Genomic DNA, 17,941 nt, shown 5'->3' on the forward strand with positions numbered 1-17,941 from the left:
GTCTACCAGAGGTCCGGCAGCAGCTGTTCTCCCCTCTCAACATCTTTCCACCTCAATAAACCACAGAGCCTGCAGCAGCCATGACCCTCCCTGACCTGCATCCACAACCTCACTGCCCTCGCCCCAAACCCCAATGACAGTGTATATCGAGGCTCATAAAAAGCCCCTGTGGAGTCATATGTGATTACAAAGGGAGGGACATGGCTGCACAGAAAAACATTTGGAGGCAGTGCTCATGAACTTGCAGAAAGAGAAAGAACAAGAGACAAAAGAGGGAGATGCATAGGGGGCAGGGTGGAGCCTTACAGCCGTTGACAGTGTTGTTGTACGCTGTGGTGCCATAGCCTGTAGTGTTGAGTGTTTCCTTGCTCCCACTACGAGAATTCCTCGCACTGCCCCAGGGGTCGTTGTCATAGGAACCAGATCTGGCTTTCATCTCCTCCTTTAGGATCATCCTCCCGATGCCACTCCCAATCTGGGAGGAAAGAGAGCATGGAAAGATGCAGACGGGAGGGGGGGTGGAAAGATACATTAGGGAAAACTGCTAATTTAATGTACAGTGATTGCAAAGATGGTGTGAGAAGCAAATAAAGAAAAGGAGGGTAGTTTAAACGCCATACCATAACAAGTGCATTATTTATGGGTGTTACTGGGGAGGGGACTTTGTTCAAACCGATGTTGAAGAAAGTGAGGAGAGAAAATAATGAAGCTCTTACTCTTTGAAGACTGTGACTCCAACTCTCTTCATCTCCTCCTGTCGAGAAGCGTCTTCTCGGCACCCGATAGGCTGAGAGAGAGGAGAGATGAAAGAGATTCCCTTGTATGAACGTAGAGCTCAGAGTGGAAGGCAGTAACAGAGTGGCTGAGTGAATAAATATGACAACAGAGGCTTACAAAATGAACTGTACTCCTATGTCTGCTTTTGGACCAGTGGAAAATGAAAAAATTGAGTTTACTATAAAGCCTGCCACTCTAAACTTTTTCCTACCCCTGGGAGAGCTGGTGTACGGGTAGTAGTCAGACTCTGACTGGGTGTATGGCTCGGGAGAGTAGGTAGACAGTCTGGAGGATCTGAGGATGTCCTCGCTGGTCCTGCTTTTGGTGGCTGCATCCACGTGATTGTCTGTGAAGAAGGGGACGGAGTTAGGTACGATCAGAAAAACAGACAGAACCGAAGCAACTGGTAATTCTGTTTGAAGAAGAGTTTGGCATTTTGGGAAATATGGTTATTCAATTTCTTGCCGGGAGTTTGTTGGTTCAATATGAAGCTGGAGGAGGGAGATAGTTACTGTAGCTTAGCATACACACTGGAAATGGGGAAACAGCTATCCTGCTGCTGTAAAGGCTAAAAGTAATCAGCCAACCTGCACCTCTTAAGCTCAATAAATAACACAATATCTTGTTTGTTTAATTGTTAAAAAGTTGAGAGTCTCAGACTACTGCTCGGCTTGGAGCAGCGACTTCTCTGCTAGCTGACTGACAACCTGACAGTGACAAGACTACTTGAAATCACTGTGTACAGATGAAACAAATAAAATACATTGTGCTAACCAGTGAACTTTAAGAGGTGATGGTGGGAAGATTTTAATAACTTTGGACAAAGACAAGTTAGTTGTTTTCCCATCCTCCAGTTTTCATGTAAGGCTAAGCTAACGGTCTCGTGGCTCAAGCTTCATATTGAACAGACAGATACGAGACTCATATTGATCTTCTCATCTAACTCTCAAAGAACATTATATCCTGTTTGTTTAATCTGTACAAAAAACAGAGTGTAAAAACAAAAAAAGATACAGTTTCACTAGTGGTTATGTGCCAGACTATTTCTTGGCTAGGAGCAGTGACTCTCCAGTAATCCTGGTTTTTGTATGGGTTAAACAAACGAGATACAACATATTAATTAGTGAGCATTACAGATGCTGATACGCTGATTTTGTTACTTTTTTTACAAAGCCATGCTAGCTTTCTGCTAACCTAAACTCAACTGTCTCTGCTAACAACATGAGAGTGGAATCGATCTTCTCACGTAGCTCTCAACAAAAAAGTGAACCAGTGTATTTCCCAAAAAGGCGGTGCACTGTAGTGTACTAAGGAAGAGAATGTGTTAATGAACATCACAAAGATCTACAGCGAGAGAGTACATTTATTTATTTAAATCCAGTCATCGTCCCACCATTGCTGTCAGAGAGGATCGATATTTCAGCCAACAGCATGAAAATAGCCAGCATTAAAGTGAGTTCAGTTACAGCGCCCTGAGGCACAGTCATTTCATGAGTGGTGTGAGGCGATGATATTGATGCCACTCTGCACTAAAGCACAGTCAATGGATGTCAATGGGGGTGACATGCAGTGTAATGTCAGATAGATCGCTCTTCACTCTGTTAGCCATTAGCCATGCCAGCCCCAATCCATGATCCATTGAATTCCTATATACATGATGCATGACACCAATGGCAGACATTCTCATCTTTGGGACACACACTGTCAGCTCAGCAGCAGGGCGAGCCACACACACACACACACACACGCACACGCACTTACACACAGGCACGCATTCAGAGCAAAGTTTGACAGCAGACTGAAACTTCTGTCACTTGAAGTATGTTTATACGGTATTGATGTGGGAACACAAACACAGGAAGAAAGACACATACGGTACACACACCCAGGCAGACGTGAAATATCTATCTACCGACAGTGAGTGAAACAGCGAGGAGGAGGGAGATACTTACAGTGGCAAGGTCACCGGGTAAAGTGGAGCAGAAGGTGGAGGGAAGTGAATAAAAGTAATTGGATGCAATAAAAAAGAGGTGAAAAGAAAAGGGAAACATTATTGGAGCGTCCCAGAGGGAGACGTGACAATATGAGAACTTTGCTACTACTGCAAACTGAAACGTAAAACGCGGTTTGATACAGCCTCTTTTCTATACAGGTAGCAAACTTGTTAACTGATTAGTACATAACGGGCCTTTGATGACACACAGCGCAATGCACAAGAAGCACAGCGACTCCACATGTGTCTGTTGTGGCTTTGAATTTACACCAGTCATGTTTAGTGCTGAAACAAGAGGAAATAATGATTAACAGCTGCTCAGGAAACATAAAGTACCAGAAGGGATCAATGTGACTGATGTAGAAATGTGCACTGAATATTTTTGAACTTGCTTTATAGAGCAGATACTGTAATGTTGAGTACTTTCTTCTTCACATATGCAAAAATGTGGAACATTATGGCCAGTGATGTACTAATTATAGCTGAGTAACACAGCAGGGCGAAAGTGTCTATTCACAGGTCGACACAGTTCACTAACTATCCCACAAATACCAACACATACGATACAGACAAACATGCAGGACAACAACAAAGATAAAGTCTCCTCCATTAAGAGATCTTAGGTCTTGTGACTCAGCTGAAAAGCCTTTTCCATTGTAATGCGATAAGGAGATAGTGAATCTTTTCCTTATGAATGTTTATGCTCAAGCACACTATCCAGACGGCTGAACTGCATATAAGTTTAATGACTTGTGAAAAAAACAAGAGGCAAAAATAGCAGCTTGCGTTAACTGCGCTGCTACGCCATCTGACTGAACGACAACATAAATCCACACAATTAAGAAATCAGACTTCCCCTCCCGCACACTCTGTCTGTTTTCTACAAAAGTGAGCACATCTGTCTCCAGACGCTGCCATTTTCCTTTAAAAAAAAAAAAAAAACAAAACAAAATGACAGTATCTGTGAAATCACACGCTGACCGCTGGCTAACAAGTGCTGGGCTGAGAAAATAAAAAGACGTCTACACAGCAAATAAAAAATTCCAGTTAAAATGCAGTTTTCCACTGTGCTTTGTTCCACTGTTCTGCTCTATTCCCCTAAATTGTGTGTCCTCGGAGTCCCATGTACTCAACACTTGCCACGCCTGAGCAACCTTCCCTTCATTCGTGGCCTATTCCAGCCCTGTCTGCTGACAAGAACCTGTCGTGCTGCGGGGCACTGCACACAGAAACAGGCATGTGCATGTGCATGTGGCATGCACACTAAACATAGCTCCTTTACACAGCTAGTGCAATAAGTCTGATTGATCCTTATCCTCAATTTTGAAACAAGTCCTACAAGTCGAACTCTGTTTCCTTTGTGCATTTCCCAAGTACAGCATCCATCCTTCATTCATCAGGTTTTGTCCGTGATGGCTTCGATTTCAATGATAACTGGGACGTCAATACGAATCAATGCTAAATCACAAGGGGCTGCTGGAGAACGTCGATAGGTCAGTAACAACATCTACATCGAGTACTCAAACACAGCATGACTAAACTGACAGGAGGACAGGCAGGCTAAGGCGGGGCTAACTGCACTGTACCAGTTCTCTTATAGATGGGAGGCTTCCTGTAGATGTTGGGGTCCCCTGTGGCTGAGGAGAGAAAGAGGAGATGGAGAGGTGAAACATGGAGGTGTAAAAGGAGGAGAAGATGTGAGTTTGTGCTGGGGTGATGGGTTGGAGGAGGAGGTGGAGGTGGAGGTGGAGGTAGGAGGGGTGGTCATACAGGAAGGTAAAAGAAGGTAAAGATGAAGTATGAAGGGGAAAAATATTCCAGAACAATTATGTGCGGTATAAAAATATGACTTAGTCACATTTGCACATCCTCTCATTCCCACTGTAAAACTGTTAAGTGGCCTCTCTGAATGATTTGCATTAGTGGGTAATGGCAGATGAAATCTTCCCACCCAGTAAAAAAAAAGAAATGAAAAAATTCTATGAAATTGTGAGTAGGGCGATGAGGAGATGAGGAATCCTACCTGGTACATGAAAATGTTTAGGGGGCTGGTTTGTGGTGGGTGTGCTTGACCGCCCCTCTTGGCCGTAATAAGGTGAACTCCTGCCACTCTCAGAGCCTGCAGCCAGCCACAGCCAATCACAGCAAAGGAAACATGAGCATGAAAGGAAGGCCTCAACACATGCGGATGAAAACTAAACAGCCTAAACATCCATTCAAATTACAAAGTGACATCAGATAACGTTTCCACTTGTGTAATGACAAAGGCTATCGACTTGCCTGTGGTTATTATTACAGTGTCAATGCACATGTGTTAAGCGTTAAATGAAATGACAGCCAGGGAGCAACTGCAGCGTATGAGATAGCCAAAGAAAGTATTTTGAAGTGAAGTGAAAGACATTCTGCGTTAATGCGGGGAATCTTTTGTCAACACTGACATTATATGAAGCCACATTTGTTGTATACATATATATAATAATGGTGATGACAAACAGATGGAAATGACAAGCAGTTCGAGCTCCATTAAAGGAACAGTTTGTTATTTTGGGAAATATTTGAGTGGTAATATACGAGTGGTATCAATCTTCTCATCTAATTCTCATCAAGAAAGTAAATAAGTGTGTTTCCCAAAAAGTAATCCTTTAAATGACTTCACTGAAATGAAATAATTCCAAAAACTCAAAAGAAATTCTTCAGTTCAGAAATTTCATAAGTACTTGGTTAAAAGTACAATTGACATTAAGTACAACATGATCGACTTCATTTAGTATTTTTTTTTTCAACAGGCTGATACTAAGTTCAGAGGTTACAGGCAGACAACTGGGAGTAAATGCTACTTGACTCACCAGGGTAGCCGTAGTGCTGCGGAGAGCGAGGCATGATGGGTGACATGCCTTGACGACTATATGTCGGCGAGTCTATATAACCTGGACTGGAGCACCGCCTCTGCCTCATATCCAGGCTGTCGTAGTCCTAGAAGGACAAAGGAGATGTGTGAGAAGTGAAAGAAGAGCAGCATGGAGACAAATAGCTCAGTGACAGGACAAAGTGACAACAGCTCACATGTTTAAACTCGTCCTAAGTGCTTTGCCACTTACACTGGGAGGAAGAATGCTTACCTGAGAATAGGGAGAGAGCGTCCCAAGTGACTGGAGAATCAGTAGAGAGAAAAGAATTATTATAAAAAACTATATAACATATATAATTTTTATTGACAGGACCACAAGGAAAGACCAGCCTTTTCAAATTCAATCTATGCTTTTTGCTGCATCGAATGACGTGATGTTAAATGACTAGTTTGACAGTTTGGGAAATAAGCTTATTTGTTTTATTGCCTATAATTGGATGAGAAGGTGGATACCACTCAGGTCCGTCTGAAGCTCAATAATTAACATGTTATATCCATTTTGTTTTTAATCCCTACATAAACCAACATGTAAAAACATCAACTTGAATGTTAGGTGGTGAACTATTTCTTGATTTGGACAGGACAGAGCCAGCTGTTTACTCCTGATTTAAGTCTGTCAGATACAAGTGTGGTATTGATCTTTTTATATGAAGAAGTGTATTTCCTGAAATATCAAACTATTCCATTTGTTATAAACCATTTACCAGAAACTAAACTGAATCGTCTGTGTATGGGCAGCAAAGTCCACCATTTTTCATTTTGAATTCATGTCCCCATGCATGTAAAACATTATGTTTACTACAGCAGAATGTTGTCCATGTTTTACAGTAAACAAGATCCTCTTGCTAAGTTGACAGGTGAGTAAATGCTTTCAGTAACTGACAGCAAAGAGAAAAAGGGGGAAGCTCCTGATCAAGACCAGACTCCCTAGCTGTAACTAAGAAAATAAAAAATAAGAAATTACTACCTCAGCTAATGGTATTTTTAAATGCCATTTTCCATCCAAATAATAATAATAATAATAATAATGATAAAAAATCCATCTTTCATGAAAACAATGAGTCCAACAAATACTACATGACGGAGGTGTTATTAAGACAGACACTTCTTTTTCATGTATATACTAAACAAAGTGTTTCTTCTGAAAACAGATGAGTGATGAGACCAATGCTAGTTTGTCCTGGAGTGTGTAGCAGTAGTACCTCCCCATAGCTGTAAGTTTCTAGCCTGTCATCAGAGGTGTATCTGTGGTAGGGCTGGTATGAGGAGGATATGAGGTCTGGCTGCTGGACCTCATATATGGCCTTGACCTTTGGCAGGGCAGCTAGGTCCTTATAAGCTAGGATCTCATTCTCCACTCTGGCCTGGAGAGAGGACACACACATACACCCACCAAAGACAGAGACAACAGCAACAAGACCCAACGTCAACCACATGGACGATGAACAGTAACAAAGCAGAATGGAAACTCCACCAGTGACTGTGAGCAGGTCATGCAGCGGTGAGCGGCTTGAGAAAGAGCTGATGATGCACACACACGGCTGCACATGCACATACAGTACGTGCGTGTGTGTGTGTGTGTGCGCGCGCGCGCGATCATCAAAAGTACACATGTACGCGGCAGAACCTGACAGCAGTGTAAAGTTGTTGACCTTCAGGAGCTCAGCATGTGTGTAGAGCAGAGGAAGCAAAGACAGCTAGAGAGAGAGAAGGAGAGGGAGAGGAGACAGTGTGGACAACAAGCGTGCTTACACTGCATTTCTCCCTCATCCATCACCTTAAACAGAAAGGTCATTGATTATGAGACGAGAGCAGGGTGGGGCTGAGCAGAGAGCAGTGACTCCTGCTTGCATGCAGACGCCCCTTGACATGCTAATACTGCCGACATGCAGCAGCAGCAGCACTCAGCAGACTGCCAAGCAGCGCGGTTGGACCCGGTTCCACATCAGGCTGAAGCTTTGTTTTGAAATGGAACTGGTCCAACTCTGGAGTGCACAGAGTGAAAGCCTACACATAAACCTGGCACATTCACCAACTAGCTTCCCATCTTTCACTCACACACACACACACACACACACACACACACACACACACACACACACACACACACACACACACACACACCAATTTGTTGATTTGCATGTCAAAACATGAGCAGGTTAAAACTGGGATAAATTGTGTTGAAAGTTTAGGTTACATGTAATCATTTCTTTTATTTTCTAAAATTCAAGTCACCTTGATAAAAAACTAAAAAATAAAAGCCTTTAATATTGTGGCTTCATGATTAAAAACAATGCCAATGTGTATACAGCACATAGACATTTCCTAAGAACTTCAAACCTAAGAAAAACTAATTAAAGTAAAAAGCTTGGGGCTTTGTGGAAGATCAGACAGACTACAGGAAAAGTGCCTTGGTCTTGGAAAGTAAAAATTTCTTTTGCACTTATTGAAGCAACTTAGTGTGACTCTTTCTGATTTAATTCCTTTTCTTATGGACATTATTTAGCCTACGAGTGCATTACGAGTACCTTCTTTTCCAACGGGATGCGTGACACCTTACACCTGCTGGTGGCACTAATTGCAAAGTCAAGGGATCACCAAAACATTAGGAGTCATCCTCTGGAGACAATGAATGTCTGTATAACATTTTATGGCAATCCACCCAGTGGTTAATGAGAATTTTCAGACTGGACAACAGTGGTGGACCAACTGATATTTCTATCCCTTGAGCCATGCTCTTAGCTTTCATCCAGATTTAGCCCAGAGTTAATCTACACATCTAAATGTTTTCTGATTTTCAAATCACCATATGAGTGCTCTGTGGGCAGTGATGACTGAAGATGGTCATAATAGACATTGTATAACACGGAAATATTGTGTTAATCTTCAGTTTCGTGATGAGAAAAAATGAGAAATAGAAGGAGATCAATATGTGTGTTGGTGTAATTTCTTGTTGAAACAGTCGACAACAAGATACTTTATATTTTCTCACATATTTTGAACTCCTGCCACATGACTAATGACAACAGAGCAGGTAGGACACAGACAAGTGAACAGGCCAAGGGAGTGAGCAGCCTCTCGGGTTGGTGCTTAACCATTCAAGCCTATGGGAAGTGCTTGTGTTTCTGGTGTAACGATTGTGCTTTTAGGGGAAGCTCGGTGGCAGTGGCAGCTAAAAGGGACTAGACACATCATTTACTTACACATATAACCCTGCTGGGAGAGCCTACTGAGGAGCCTGGTGGAGAGATGGAGGTCTCTGACAGGCGTCTGTGCTGTGAGGCAGAAACAGACAGAAGAACAGTAGAGAGGGGAGGGAGAACACGGTGAGGAAATTAGTTTCTGTTTTATTTTAGCATTTACACTTTGAGCTCTGTCTCACCCTGAGCCTCCTCTCTGCCCTCGCTGCCTGCTTGCATAATGGGTGCCACACCTCACATCCTGAAGAAGAGCGAGAGACAAGACAGATTCTTGTTGGGTGTTCCCAAATGCCATGCATTTGTCTATATACACTATGGTATGTGTGCGTGTGTGAATGTATTGAGGTCAGGTTTCACCTGTCAGGTACATTTCCTCTCCCTCTTTGAACATCATGTTACAGCGGGCACATCGGGCACAGGTTGGATGGTAGTGTTTCCCTCCCGCCTGAGAGGAGAGGAGAGACTCAATGCGCATTATCATTATGAACAGAGTGAAATATTAATCTACAAATTGTGCCCCCACCTTGTGCAGGCCATCGTATCCATGTTTTCTACTGTATATCACCCGACCACCAATGGCCTCATGATGTATTGAGACATCATTGCATAGCCTATAGCCTGTTTCATCAGCATGCAGCAATCACATGATAGCAGACACCACCTATTCTCCCCCATGCCATAATTAGAGCAAAGATCCCTGTAGGTCAGTCACATGAAGAAAAATTGTTGGCGTGTGCATGTGTGTGTGCGCGTGTGTGTGTCTGTGTTTGCTACAGAGAGAAAAAGGGAAGTGGGTGTCCATGTAAGTGAAGGACACAAGAGTGCGATACATGTCCTTGGACACTCAGAGCATCCCGAGGGAACACAACACAACACACATGGCGCAGGTGAAATGGACACATGAAATGATGCAGTGTGATGTCACTGAACCGGGCCCGTCCATCAATCCAGTCCAGTTCCTGGCTGTTATGTTTCTCACATGCGTCTCCACAGGGGGCTGATGACTGAGGCGTGGCCCCATCACCTCTGCCTTCCCCTTAGTGAATTTCTATTTATAGAAGCGCTGCTGACATGTGGCCCGTGTCAAGTAGACTTGAACTGTTTCATCTGAACACGCCCAGCATGTGTGTGGTGGGTATTATGTCATATTACACTGCCCTGACTTTTCCCGCTTTTCATAAAACTGATACCTTTATGTGATCTGCAGGAAATCAGGCCTCTTTGTCGATTGTACTCTCTCCAGGAACTACTACCAGTGTACGCTTCTTAATTGTATCTGAGCTGCATTTTAACCAGTCCCTGCGCACTCTGTCTGTCTCAGCTTACTCTGAAAGGAAAGCCAGGAGAGGATGCAGGGTTTCCGTTGCCTGTTCTCTGAGCAGCAGTGCGTTTACCGACTGTGGTCATAAGGTATCAGCTCAGCAACTGCTGTTACCATTTTGTAATGAGGCCCCCATTCTCTCCGGTGGCGTCAATAGGCTGCTATATATATTGGCAAACTAAGACACTGAGGAAGTATGGAGAAGAGGAGAAGTGAAACTGATGAAAGGAAAGTTTTATGCTCCTCTGTCTTCTGTTTCCTCTCGTTTTGTTTCCATTTTCTCTAAAACTACTAATTAAACTAACAACCTTTGGCTCTGGAAAGTTGGATTGAAGTGGGAGTGTGGAACTGGCCTATTGACAACACAAAGACAGACAGATTAGTCTTGGTTTTCAATGTAGGGGAGAAGAGACATTCATTGGTGTATGTAACTAAACACTTTCACTCAACTACTGTACTTGAGTACAAAATTGGGAATTTAAGTAGTTACTGTACATATTAAGATTTTTGAAAACAAAGCATATGATGCTATGCTATGAATCAAACTCCTAACAACATATACGAATGGGGCTGAATGATTTATTGATCAGGCGATTATTGCTGTGCAGATTAAGTGATATTTTAAAACAGATGAATAGACTTATTGGCTACTTGCTGTGATGGAAAATATTTTTTGACTTTTTCACAAAAAAAAAAATAAAAATACAGTAGCCATAAACTAAACAGAGAAGTATGATTCAATATATTACATGTTTAATCAACAAATAAGATGAAACAATAACTTGAAAAACAGATGAATGGACAAATTACGGTTTCTTATTATAACCTACGTGCTTCTGTGAAATCACATTTCTGCAACCTCCTGATTAATAAAACATTATTCTCTGTTGCTACAAAATATTTTTTCATAGAAACTGATTTAAGTGCTTGACCTGTTGCAGCATCTTGCCTTCTGTAACGTCATGTCTCTGCCAGACATGTTAGTTAACATTAACGGGTCCTTGAATGAAAAATGTAAAAGATTTGTGGAAATCTTGTGGGAGTTTTACTGGAAACTAGCAAGAAGTGGCGATAAGGAGCTGGGACAAACTCTGAAAACACACAAAGGTAACAACTTTCATGAAAAGGTAATATCATCAAGGGTGTAATGACGGATGTAACGAGAATGACACCAGGTAAATGACACAACAAAGACGAGACAGATTTTTACTGTTGGAAACGAGACTAAAATGTTTATAGTTAAAATGTGACTAAAACATTTTCATGAAAAAACTAAAAGCTAAATTTAAATCAACTGTCAAAACTATATGTCTGTGAAAGTGCCCAGTTGTAATTTATGTGTTATTCTTATCCTAAATGTAAACTGTATGTCTGAGGAGTTACGTCCTCTGGATCAGACTTCCTGTCTGTCAAATCAGTTGCGTGCAGCATCTTAAAGAAGTGCATCATTATTTGACAGGAGAAAAGAGACACACACACGTTCAGGGAGCAAGCGAGAGAGAGAGAGAGAGAGAGAGAGAGAGAGACTCGCAGATAAAGGCTGATATGTTCCCATGTCTATAAATAGTCCAGAGAGGCTGACAGTCAGGAACAAAGCACTTTACACCAACCATTCTGACAAGCAAAGGAGCACAGGGACAACAAGACCCTGTGTGTGTGTGTGTGTGTGTGTGTGTGTGTGTGTGTGTGTGTGTGTGTGTGTGTGTGTGTTTGCGTGTGTGTGTGTGTGTGCGTGTGTGTGCGTGTGTGTCTGGCAAAGTTTTACTATGTCCGCTCCCTTTCTCCACATCCCAGATGACAAGAGACACCCTCCAGAGACTCTTCCAAAACATTTAATTAGCATCTGCACTTTATCACTCTCCTCATTATTATCCCTTCACATCCTCCTACGTCCATCTCTCAGCCTCGTCTCCGCTGCTTTCCTTCTTCCATCTCTTTTTAAAAATACTTCAGCGTAAGAGCACGCAAAGCACAAATGTGCATTTTTATCACTGCAGAGTTTGTTTTCTCTGTCTCCCCTCCTTCCATCTTTTCCCCTTCACTCTTTACTCTCTGATCTTTTTATAACTCCCTTTTCCTCTCAACTCCTCACATGTCGTAATGATTCGGTCCATCTTTTTGCTTCCTCTTATTGGAGATAGGCCTGAGTTCTGCTCAACTGTGGTGTTAGAAGAATTAGTAAAGTGGCAGATATGGATGTGAGTTTGACCATACTAACACACTGCAGCTGAAGTTGTTTTGGCTTAGTAAAGCAGGACAAAATTTTTACTGCCACCCCCTCTCAACAATTTTAAGTCGCTCACTCCCTAAAGCGCAGCGGGGCTTAAACTGAGCTGAGGATAAAATGCAACTGCTCATTTCTGATAACGCTGATTACACTCAGTTGCCAGAGTCAACTCGCAATTTGGATTTCAGTACTGCCGCGGTATTTCTGTGCAGCCAAATCTCTGTTAGCATCATCTCATGTTGAAATCTGGTCCCGTCCTCACCTCCAGAACCCTTCCACTGATGTATCTGCTGCAGGTCTCACATTTCACCCCGTACTGGGCGTGGTAATCTGCCTCACAGTATGGCACTCCATCCCTGTAATATAGAACATATAAATAAAGCTGCAGTGGAACGCACAGTTTACCCTGAAAGTTCCTTTCATCAAAAACAAACACTGCAGGACATCTTTTCAATTTGTATGTCTTTTCTGAGTGAGACATGCTTTGAAACGTTGTGTTTCTCTTTATGGTTTTTTCCCCTTTTCACACTCACTTGCTGATGTATTCTCCAGTGAGGACCATGTTGCAGGTCCGACATCTGAAGCAGCTGACGTGCCACTGTTTCTCCAACGCCAGGAGGGACTGTCCCTGTTTGATCTCGGCTCCACATCCGGCACAGTCTGGAGACAGAAAAAGAGCATGCGAGAAAAAGGAGCAAGACCAAGAGATGAAGGGGTAAAGAGACGGAAAGGGGAAGGATGCAGAGACAGAAAGAGAGAAAAAGGGGAAATATAGGAGAGGTAGAAGCACAGGCAAAGAGAAATGGAGTGAGCTAAGGTGTGTTTGAACATCTTTAAACACCTACTGTGTTTCAAGTGTAGTTTTCTACCCCTTTGGCACAACCACCTCCTTAATCAATAGCCGGTCTAACGCAGGATATTGTAGAGCTGGGAGTCCTCTCAACTGTAAGCACTGTTAAACATGACTGAGAGCAGGCAGGAAGCAAATATCACTGTAATAGCCCCAGTGCTAAAACTGTTAAAATCACCCTCATATGAAACAAGTATGAATCTCTCTTTTTTTTCTCACTCACACACTGTACATTCCATTTCCCTCAGACGGACGCCCCAGCAAATGTTACTGACCACCGAAAGAAGCGCAGAGGCTGCAAATGATGCATGGTTGCAGAGTCTCAAGCTGCTGCACAAAGGTCAGCGCTCCATTTGTTTCCATTTGGAAGATGTTCGGCCCTGTCAGCCAATACAAACTGTTTCACAGTAAAAAAAAAAAAAAAACTGCAGTGTATTGAGTTGGGTTGCAGTCTAAATAAATCTTAACTGTCATTCGGTGGTGAGAGTGCTGAGTCGATGGAGCCGGGATCTCAGCTCCAGACTGTTACTGTGCACAGCTGATTTTCTACTGAGTCATGATAAAGATCCCGTTTTAGCAATCGAATGTAATGGGAATTAGATCATCAACCATTACGTAACGCAGCTTGTGGCTAGACATTTTATGTATTGGACATAAAAATTCACCATGAAGGAGAGAGGACAGAAAACTCCCTCTGCATTGTTGCTGCATTTCTGGTTGCACTCTTATCTGTGAAGATACAGCATGTGTTTTTTTTTGTCAGAAGCAAAGTATTACATCACTAAATGGAGGTGGGGCCAGATGTGGAACCTGTTTTAACCTGTAGCACTAACTTCTTGCTCTTTCTGCTTTATTCTTTAATGAACAGTTTGACTTATGGGAGAAGATGCTAATACGTTTCGTTGACGAGAGTTAGATGGGAAGCTCAACACCACTGTTGCATCTGCCCTTTAAATATGAAGCTACAGCCTGCAGCTGGTTAGCTTAGCTTAGCATAAAGACCGGAAATAATGTGAAACAGCTGGCCCAATTCAGCGAGTCTGCTTCGGAGCTAACAAAAAATCTGTTTCATGAAATATTCACACACTACCTCTCGCAAAACCACACATTTTTATACATCAGGTTTTCAGTGGATAAAACATGTACAGCATGTTAATTATTGAGCTTTAGAGGTGCTGTTTGGCAAGTTTTATTATCTTTGGACAGAGCATTCAAACATGTTGCGGTTTACGCGGCACACACCGAGCCCTTAGGACACTCCGATGCCCCGATATAAAATTTATGATGTGGAATGAGAAGTACTCATCTGTAGTCAGCTGAGCTTGGTAAGACTAGACGTCGTACGTTGCAGATTTACTACACTCAGCAAGTTATTTATTCATATTGAATAATTCCACATATATTTTTTAGTTCTCATTGAGATGGAGGTCATCCATAATAAGAAGACACGATCAATGATGATGATGATGATGAAACTTAAACTTGATTAAGGGTAGAAAGTTAAATTTCTCATGTTCATCGGTGCATAAATTATCAAACTTCAATTAATAATGTTTTCTACCACGTTATTTTAGTACCTGCTCCTAGCCTTCAAATCCGCTTAAATAATAATTATGTCCTTGGCAAATGTATTTCCACCACTTTTCCACACCGAGAAAATTAAATTTGCATTCTTAAAAATTCAGCTTGTTTCAAAAAAAAAAAAGAGAAGAGGAACAGGCTGTAACAGCCAGTGCATTACATTTAGTGCCTGCACTCTGTGTCCCGTCTCGTAGACTGCCTGCTCATAAGATGGAGTGATGAACACGTACCTGGGGAGCCGTTTGGATTTTATTCTCCTGAATGGAGCGATCTGGGGCGGACATTTATTCACTGCCTCTCTACCATCTGTTATTACTGCACAGCCAGTGAGCAGCAGCCTGCTGTCTGTGTGTCACACTCAACAAATGATTCACTATCAATCACTGTTGCTCTGTTGTGAGATAATAATTTGTAATTTTCCTGCTTTACGCTGAAAAGGAGAGGGCTGCGCTGCGCATACCTATATAATAACATAATATATTTACTTAATTATGTAAAGGAAGATGAGACCAGATGTGCAGTGAATACATCGCATCCTCTATTCTCTGCATGTTAAGTGTTGACAGTAATGAATGAATGATGTGTCTGTTTGTGTTGCATAATTCTCAGCTGGCAGATCAGCTCGACAGGTCAGACGACCGATTTGACAGACTCTCGATTAGCTAAATGAGCTAAATGGGCCTCATGGACACATCGCGTTAGCCTCAGTGCTCTGTAACGCCGGGTGGCCCTAAACAGAACGGACAGAGCGAGGCGGACGCTGGACTTACGGCTGGGCCCGTGGATCTTGATCGGTTCATTTGACTTGACGAGTGTGTGCGAGCACTGCTGGCACACGCAGTCCTTTCCACTGAACGTCACTCTGTCTCCGATGGGGAAGGGTTTACTGAGGAGGAAAAAGGAAATAGACAGAGAGAGAGAGAGAGAGAGAATTAGAAAAACGAGAAACAAGCACACAATAGGAGATAAAATGCCTGCAGCGATTCTGTGTGTTTACATTACATCCAAGTCTACACATGGAATAACAAATGGGTGCCGGCAGGAACATGACTATGTGACAGACAGGCTGAAATCAGCTTGTCAGCAGGATTATGGCCTGACATCCTCTATGAACCTGAAAATACATTTGCAAACAGTTGAGCCGACGGGTTAATGGGACGTTGATTGTTGCAGGAGCACCTGGCTGCTCTGTGATTAAAGAGCCGATAATGTGACGCTGCCACGGGCTTCTGAAGGGAAAACTGGCTCTCTCAGTGAGAATGAAAACTTATTACGGAGACTGTGTGGAGTGCATACTGATCCTAACTGCCTCTTTCTCGCTCAGTCTGCCCGCCCAGTTCGCTCCCATGTCTCACTCGCTCCCTACACAGCTGGTACCATCAGGTCACCGTTTTCCTCATCGTTTCAAAACCACGCTACTGTAAAGAAGAGTAAATATACAGGCGGACAAAAACATAATTAAATTTACACTGTTTTGTCTCTCTCTCCTCTGCTTTTCAAGGAGACAGATTGATTTCCTTATGACTGGGGAGGATGTGAGAATGAATGGAGAGCTAAAAGGCTTAGGGAAGGCTGTTTAAAAGACATAGACAGCAGTAATCCTTTTACTCCCCCGCCGAGGCCTGGAGCCGGAGCCAAGACCCAGAGGGAGGCTAGAGTCTCCAGCAGGGCTCACAGTCAGCACACAGGAGCGCAGCGCATCCTTGTACACACTTAGAGTATACAGAGGTGACCATGGATATGGGCTTATGCATTATATACAGTTCATGGCAGCTGTGGAGGCCCAAAAAGTGTGGTTTCTAAGGAGCTGGAGGTATTTTACAACTGTTTCTGTTAAATATGTGGGCGAACTGGCACATACAGTATTCTAGGTTTGCTCCTTTGTGCTTTTATATTATTCAAAAAAAGACAACATCCATACATAAAACAAAAAGGACAAACAAGTGAGCGGAACAGAAGAGCCAGCAGAGACATTTCAGCACACAAATTATTCAGCAAAGGCCCTGGTAAACACTGAAACACAAGTCAATGAAAACTGATAAAGCCTGTTATTCATTAAGGCTTATCTTTAAATTCACCATTCAGTTGGTCCCAAGGTTAACCATCTGTTCGTAAACTCAGACAGTGTTTGATGAGCTGTACTGGGCAAAAGGCTAAACACAGAAAGCGAGCGCAGTCTGATTTTGAGACGTGACGCTGGTTTTCGAGGGTTTGTGTTTATGTTCCGCTTCCAAGCATGGCAGGCTAAATCTTTTACATGTATAAGTGCCTGATCATAGCTACCGCAGTCTATAGGCCAGTCTAAGTGCACAAAATGCTGTGCTGGTGCAGAAAAGTGTGCTCGTCTGTGTTTGACCTTGTCTTTACCTGTGTGTTGCTCTCACTCCCTCAAGACACTCTTGCCTTGTCAGCCTTTCGCAGCGCTTTAAAAATTTACTGTTTACATATTTAATGCAGGTTTCTTTTTTTTCTTTTAAACTGGCCACAGAAGTAAAGCTATTTCTGGCTTTAGAAATGTGCCCTCTGGCTTTGATCTCCACCGCTTCTTGAAAAACAAAAAAGAAGTGAAACTTGCAGTCTGCCTTCATTAGAGCCGAGGCCGCCATGACAAAGAGAAAGAGGGACGATCATGAAGACATAAAGGAAGACGATGGCATGCGGATGATGATTAAGAGCAGGAAGATGATGGAGGGAATAATGAGGATGATGAAGAGGGAGAGGGGCAGTGCAGGGAGGGCAGGAGGGGAGGATGAGAAAAAAAGAGGCGGTACAAGAAAGGACTGTGAGCAATGTGACAGGGGGCAGACGGAGCAGGAAAGAGGAGATTCACCCTTCGGCTTCTCGCTGTCTCTTCCACATAAGCTGACATCACACACACAGACACATGCACGCACACGCACACACACACACACAAACACACTCACACACATGCACATGCAGACACACGCAGACATCCATGTCAGTGCCAGGACTGCTCCCCTGACTGTCTCCGGCCAGTTGGTGTCAGTTCGTTTTTTTTGCCCACGGCTGCTGGCCAATGGCCGCCTGTTTATCAGCCAATGTCAAGCAGATACACAACAACAT

The 17,941-nt window shown here is 42.9% G+C and overlaps 1 protein-coding gene across 5 annotated transcripts in view; it reads right to left on the reverse strand.

Moving 5' to 3' along the window:
- ablim3 (actin binding LIM protein family, member 3) overlaps window positions 1-17,941 on the reverse strand; it is a 44,191-nt gene that overhangs the window by 3,708 nt on the left and 22,542 nt on the right. For 2 of the 5 annotated variants that reach the window (XM_023419334.2, XM_087177394.1), the window contains exons 4-16: window positions 15,628-15,743; window positions 12,960-13,086; window positions 12,689-12,782; window positions 9,236-9,323; window positions 9,061-9,119; window positions 8,882-8,953; window positions 6,881-7,042; window positions 5,890-5,919; window positions 5,617-5,743; window positions 4,794-4,889; window positions 989-1,123; window positions 717-787; window positions 307-475 (exon numbers count right to left, since the gene is read on the reverse strand). In XM_023419334.2, coding sequence (XP_023275102.1) covers window positions 307-475; window positions 717-787; window positions 989-1,123; window positions 4,794-4,889; window positions 5,617-5,743; window positions 5,890-5,919; window positions 6,881-7,042; window positions 8,882-8,953; window positions 9,061-9,119; window positions 9,236-9,323; window positions 12,689-12,782; window positions 12,960-13,086; window positions 15,628-15,743 — 1,346 coding nt within the window. Of the gene's footprint in view, window positions 1-306; window positions 476-716; window positions 788-988; window positions 1,124-4,356; window positions 4,408-4,793; window positions 4,890-5,616; window positions 5,744-5,889; window positions 5,920-6,880; window positions 7,043-8,881; window positions 8,954-9,060; window positions 9,120-9,235; window positions 9,324-12,688; window positions 12,783-12,959; window positions 13,087-15,627; window positions 15,744-17,941 lie in introns of all 5 variants that reach the window. The other 3 variants (XM_023419333.2, XM_023419338.2, XM_023419336.2) reach the window with 3 other exon arrangements.

Source organism: Seriola lalandi, unplaced genomic scaffold (assembly GCF_002814215.2).
Source record: "Seriola lalandi dorsalis isolate HSWRI2012SDOR001 ecotype SW California unplaced genomic scaffold, Sedor1 jcf7180002054598, whole genome shotgun sequence".
NCBI lineage: Eukaryota > Metazoa > Chordata > Actinopteri > Carangiformes > Carangidae > Seriola > Seriola lalandi.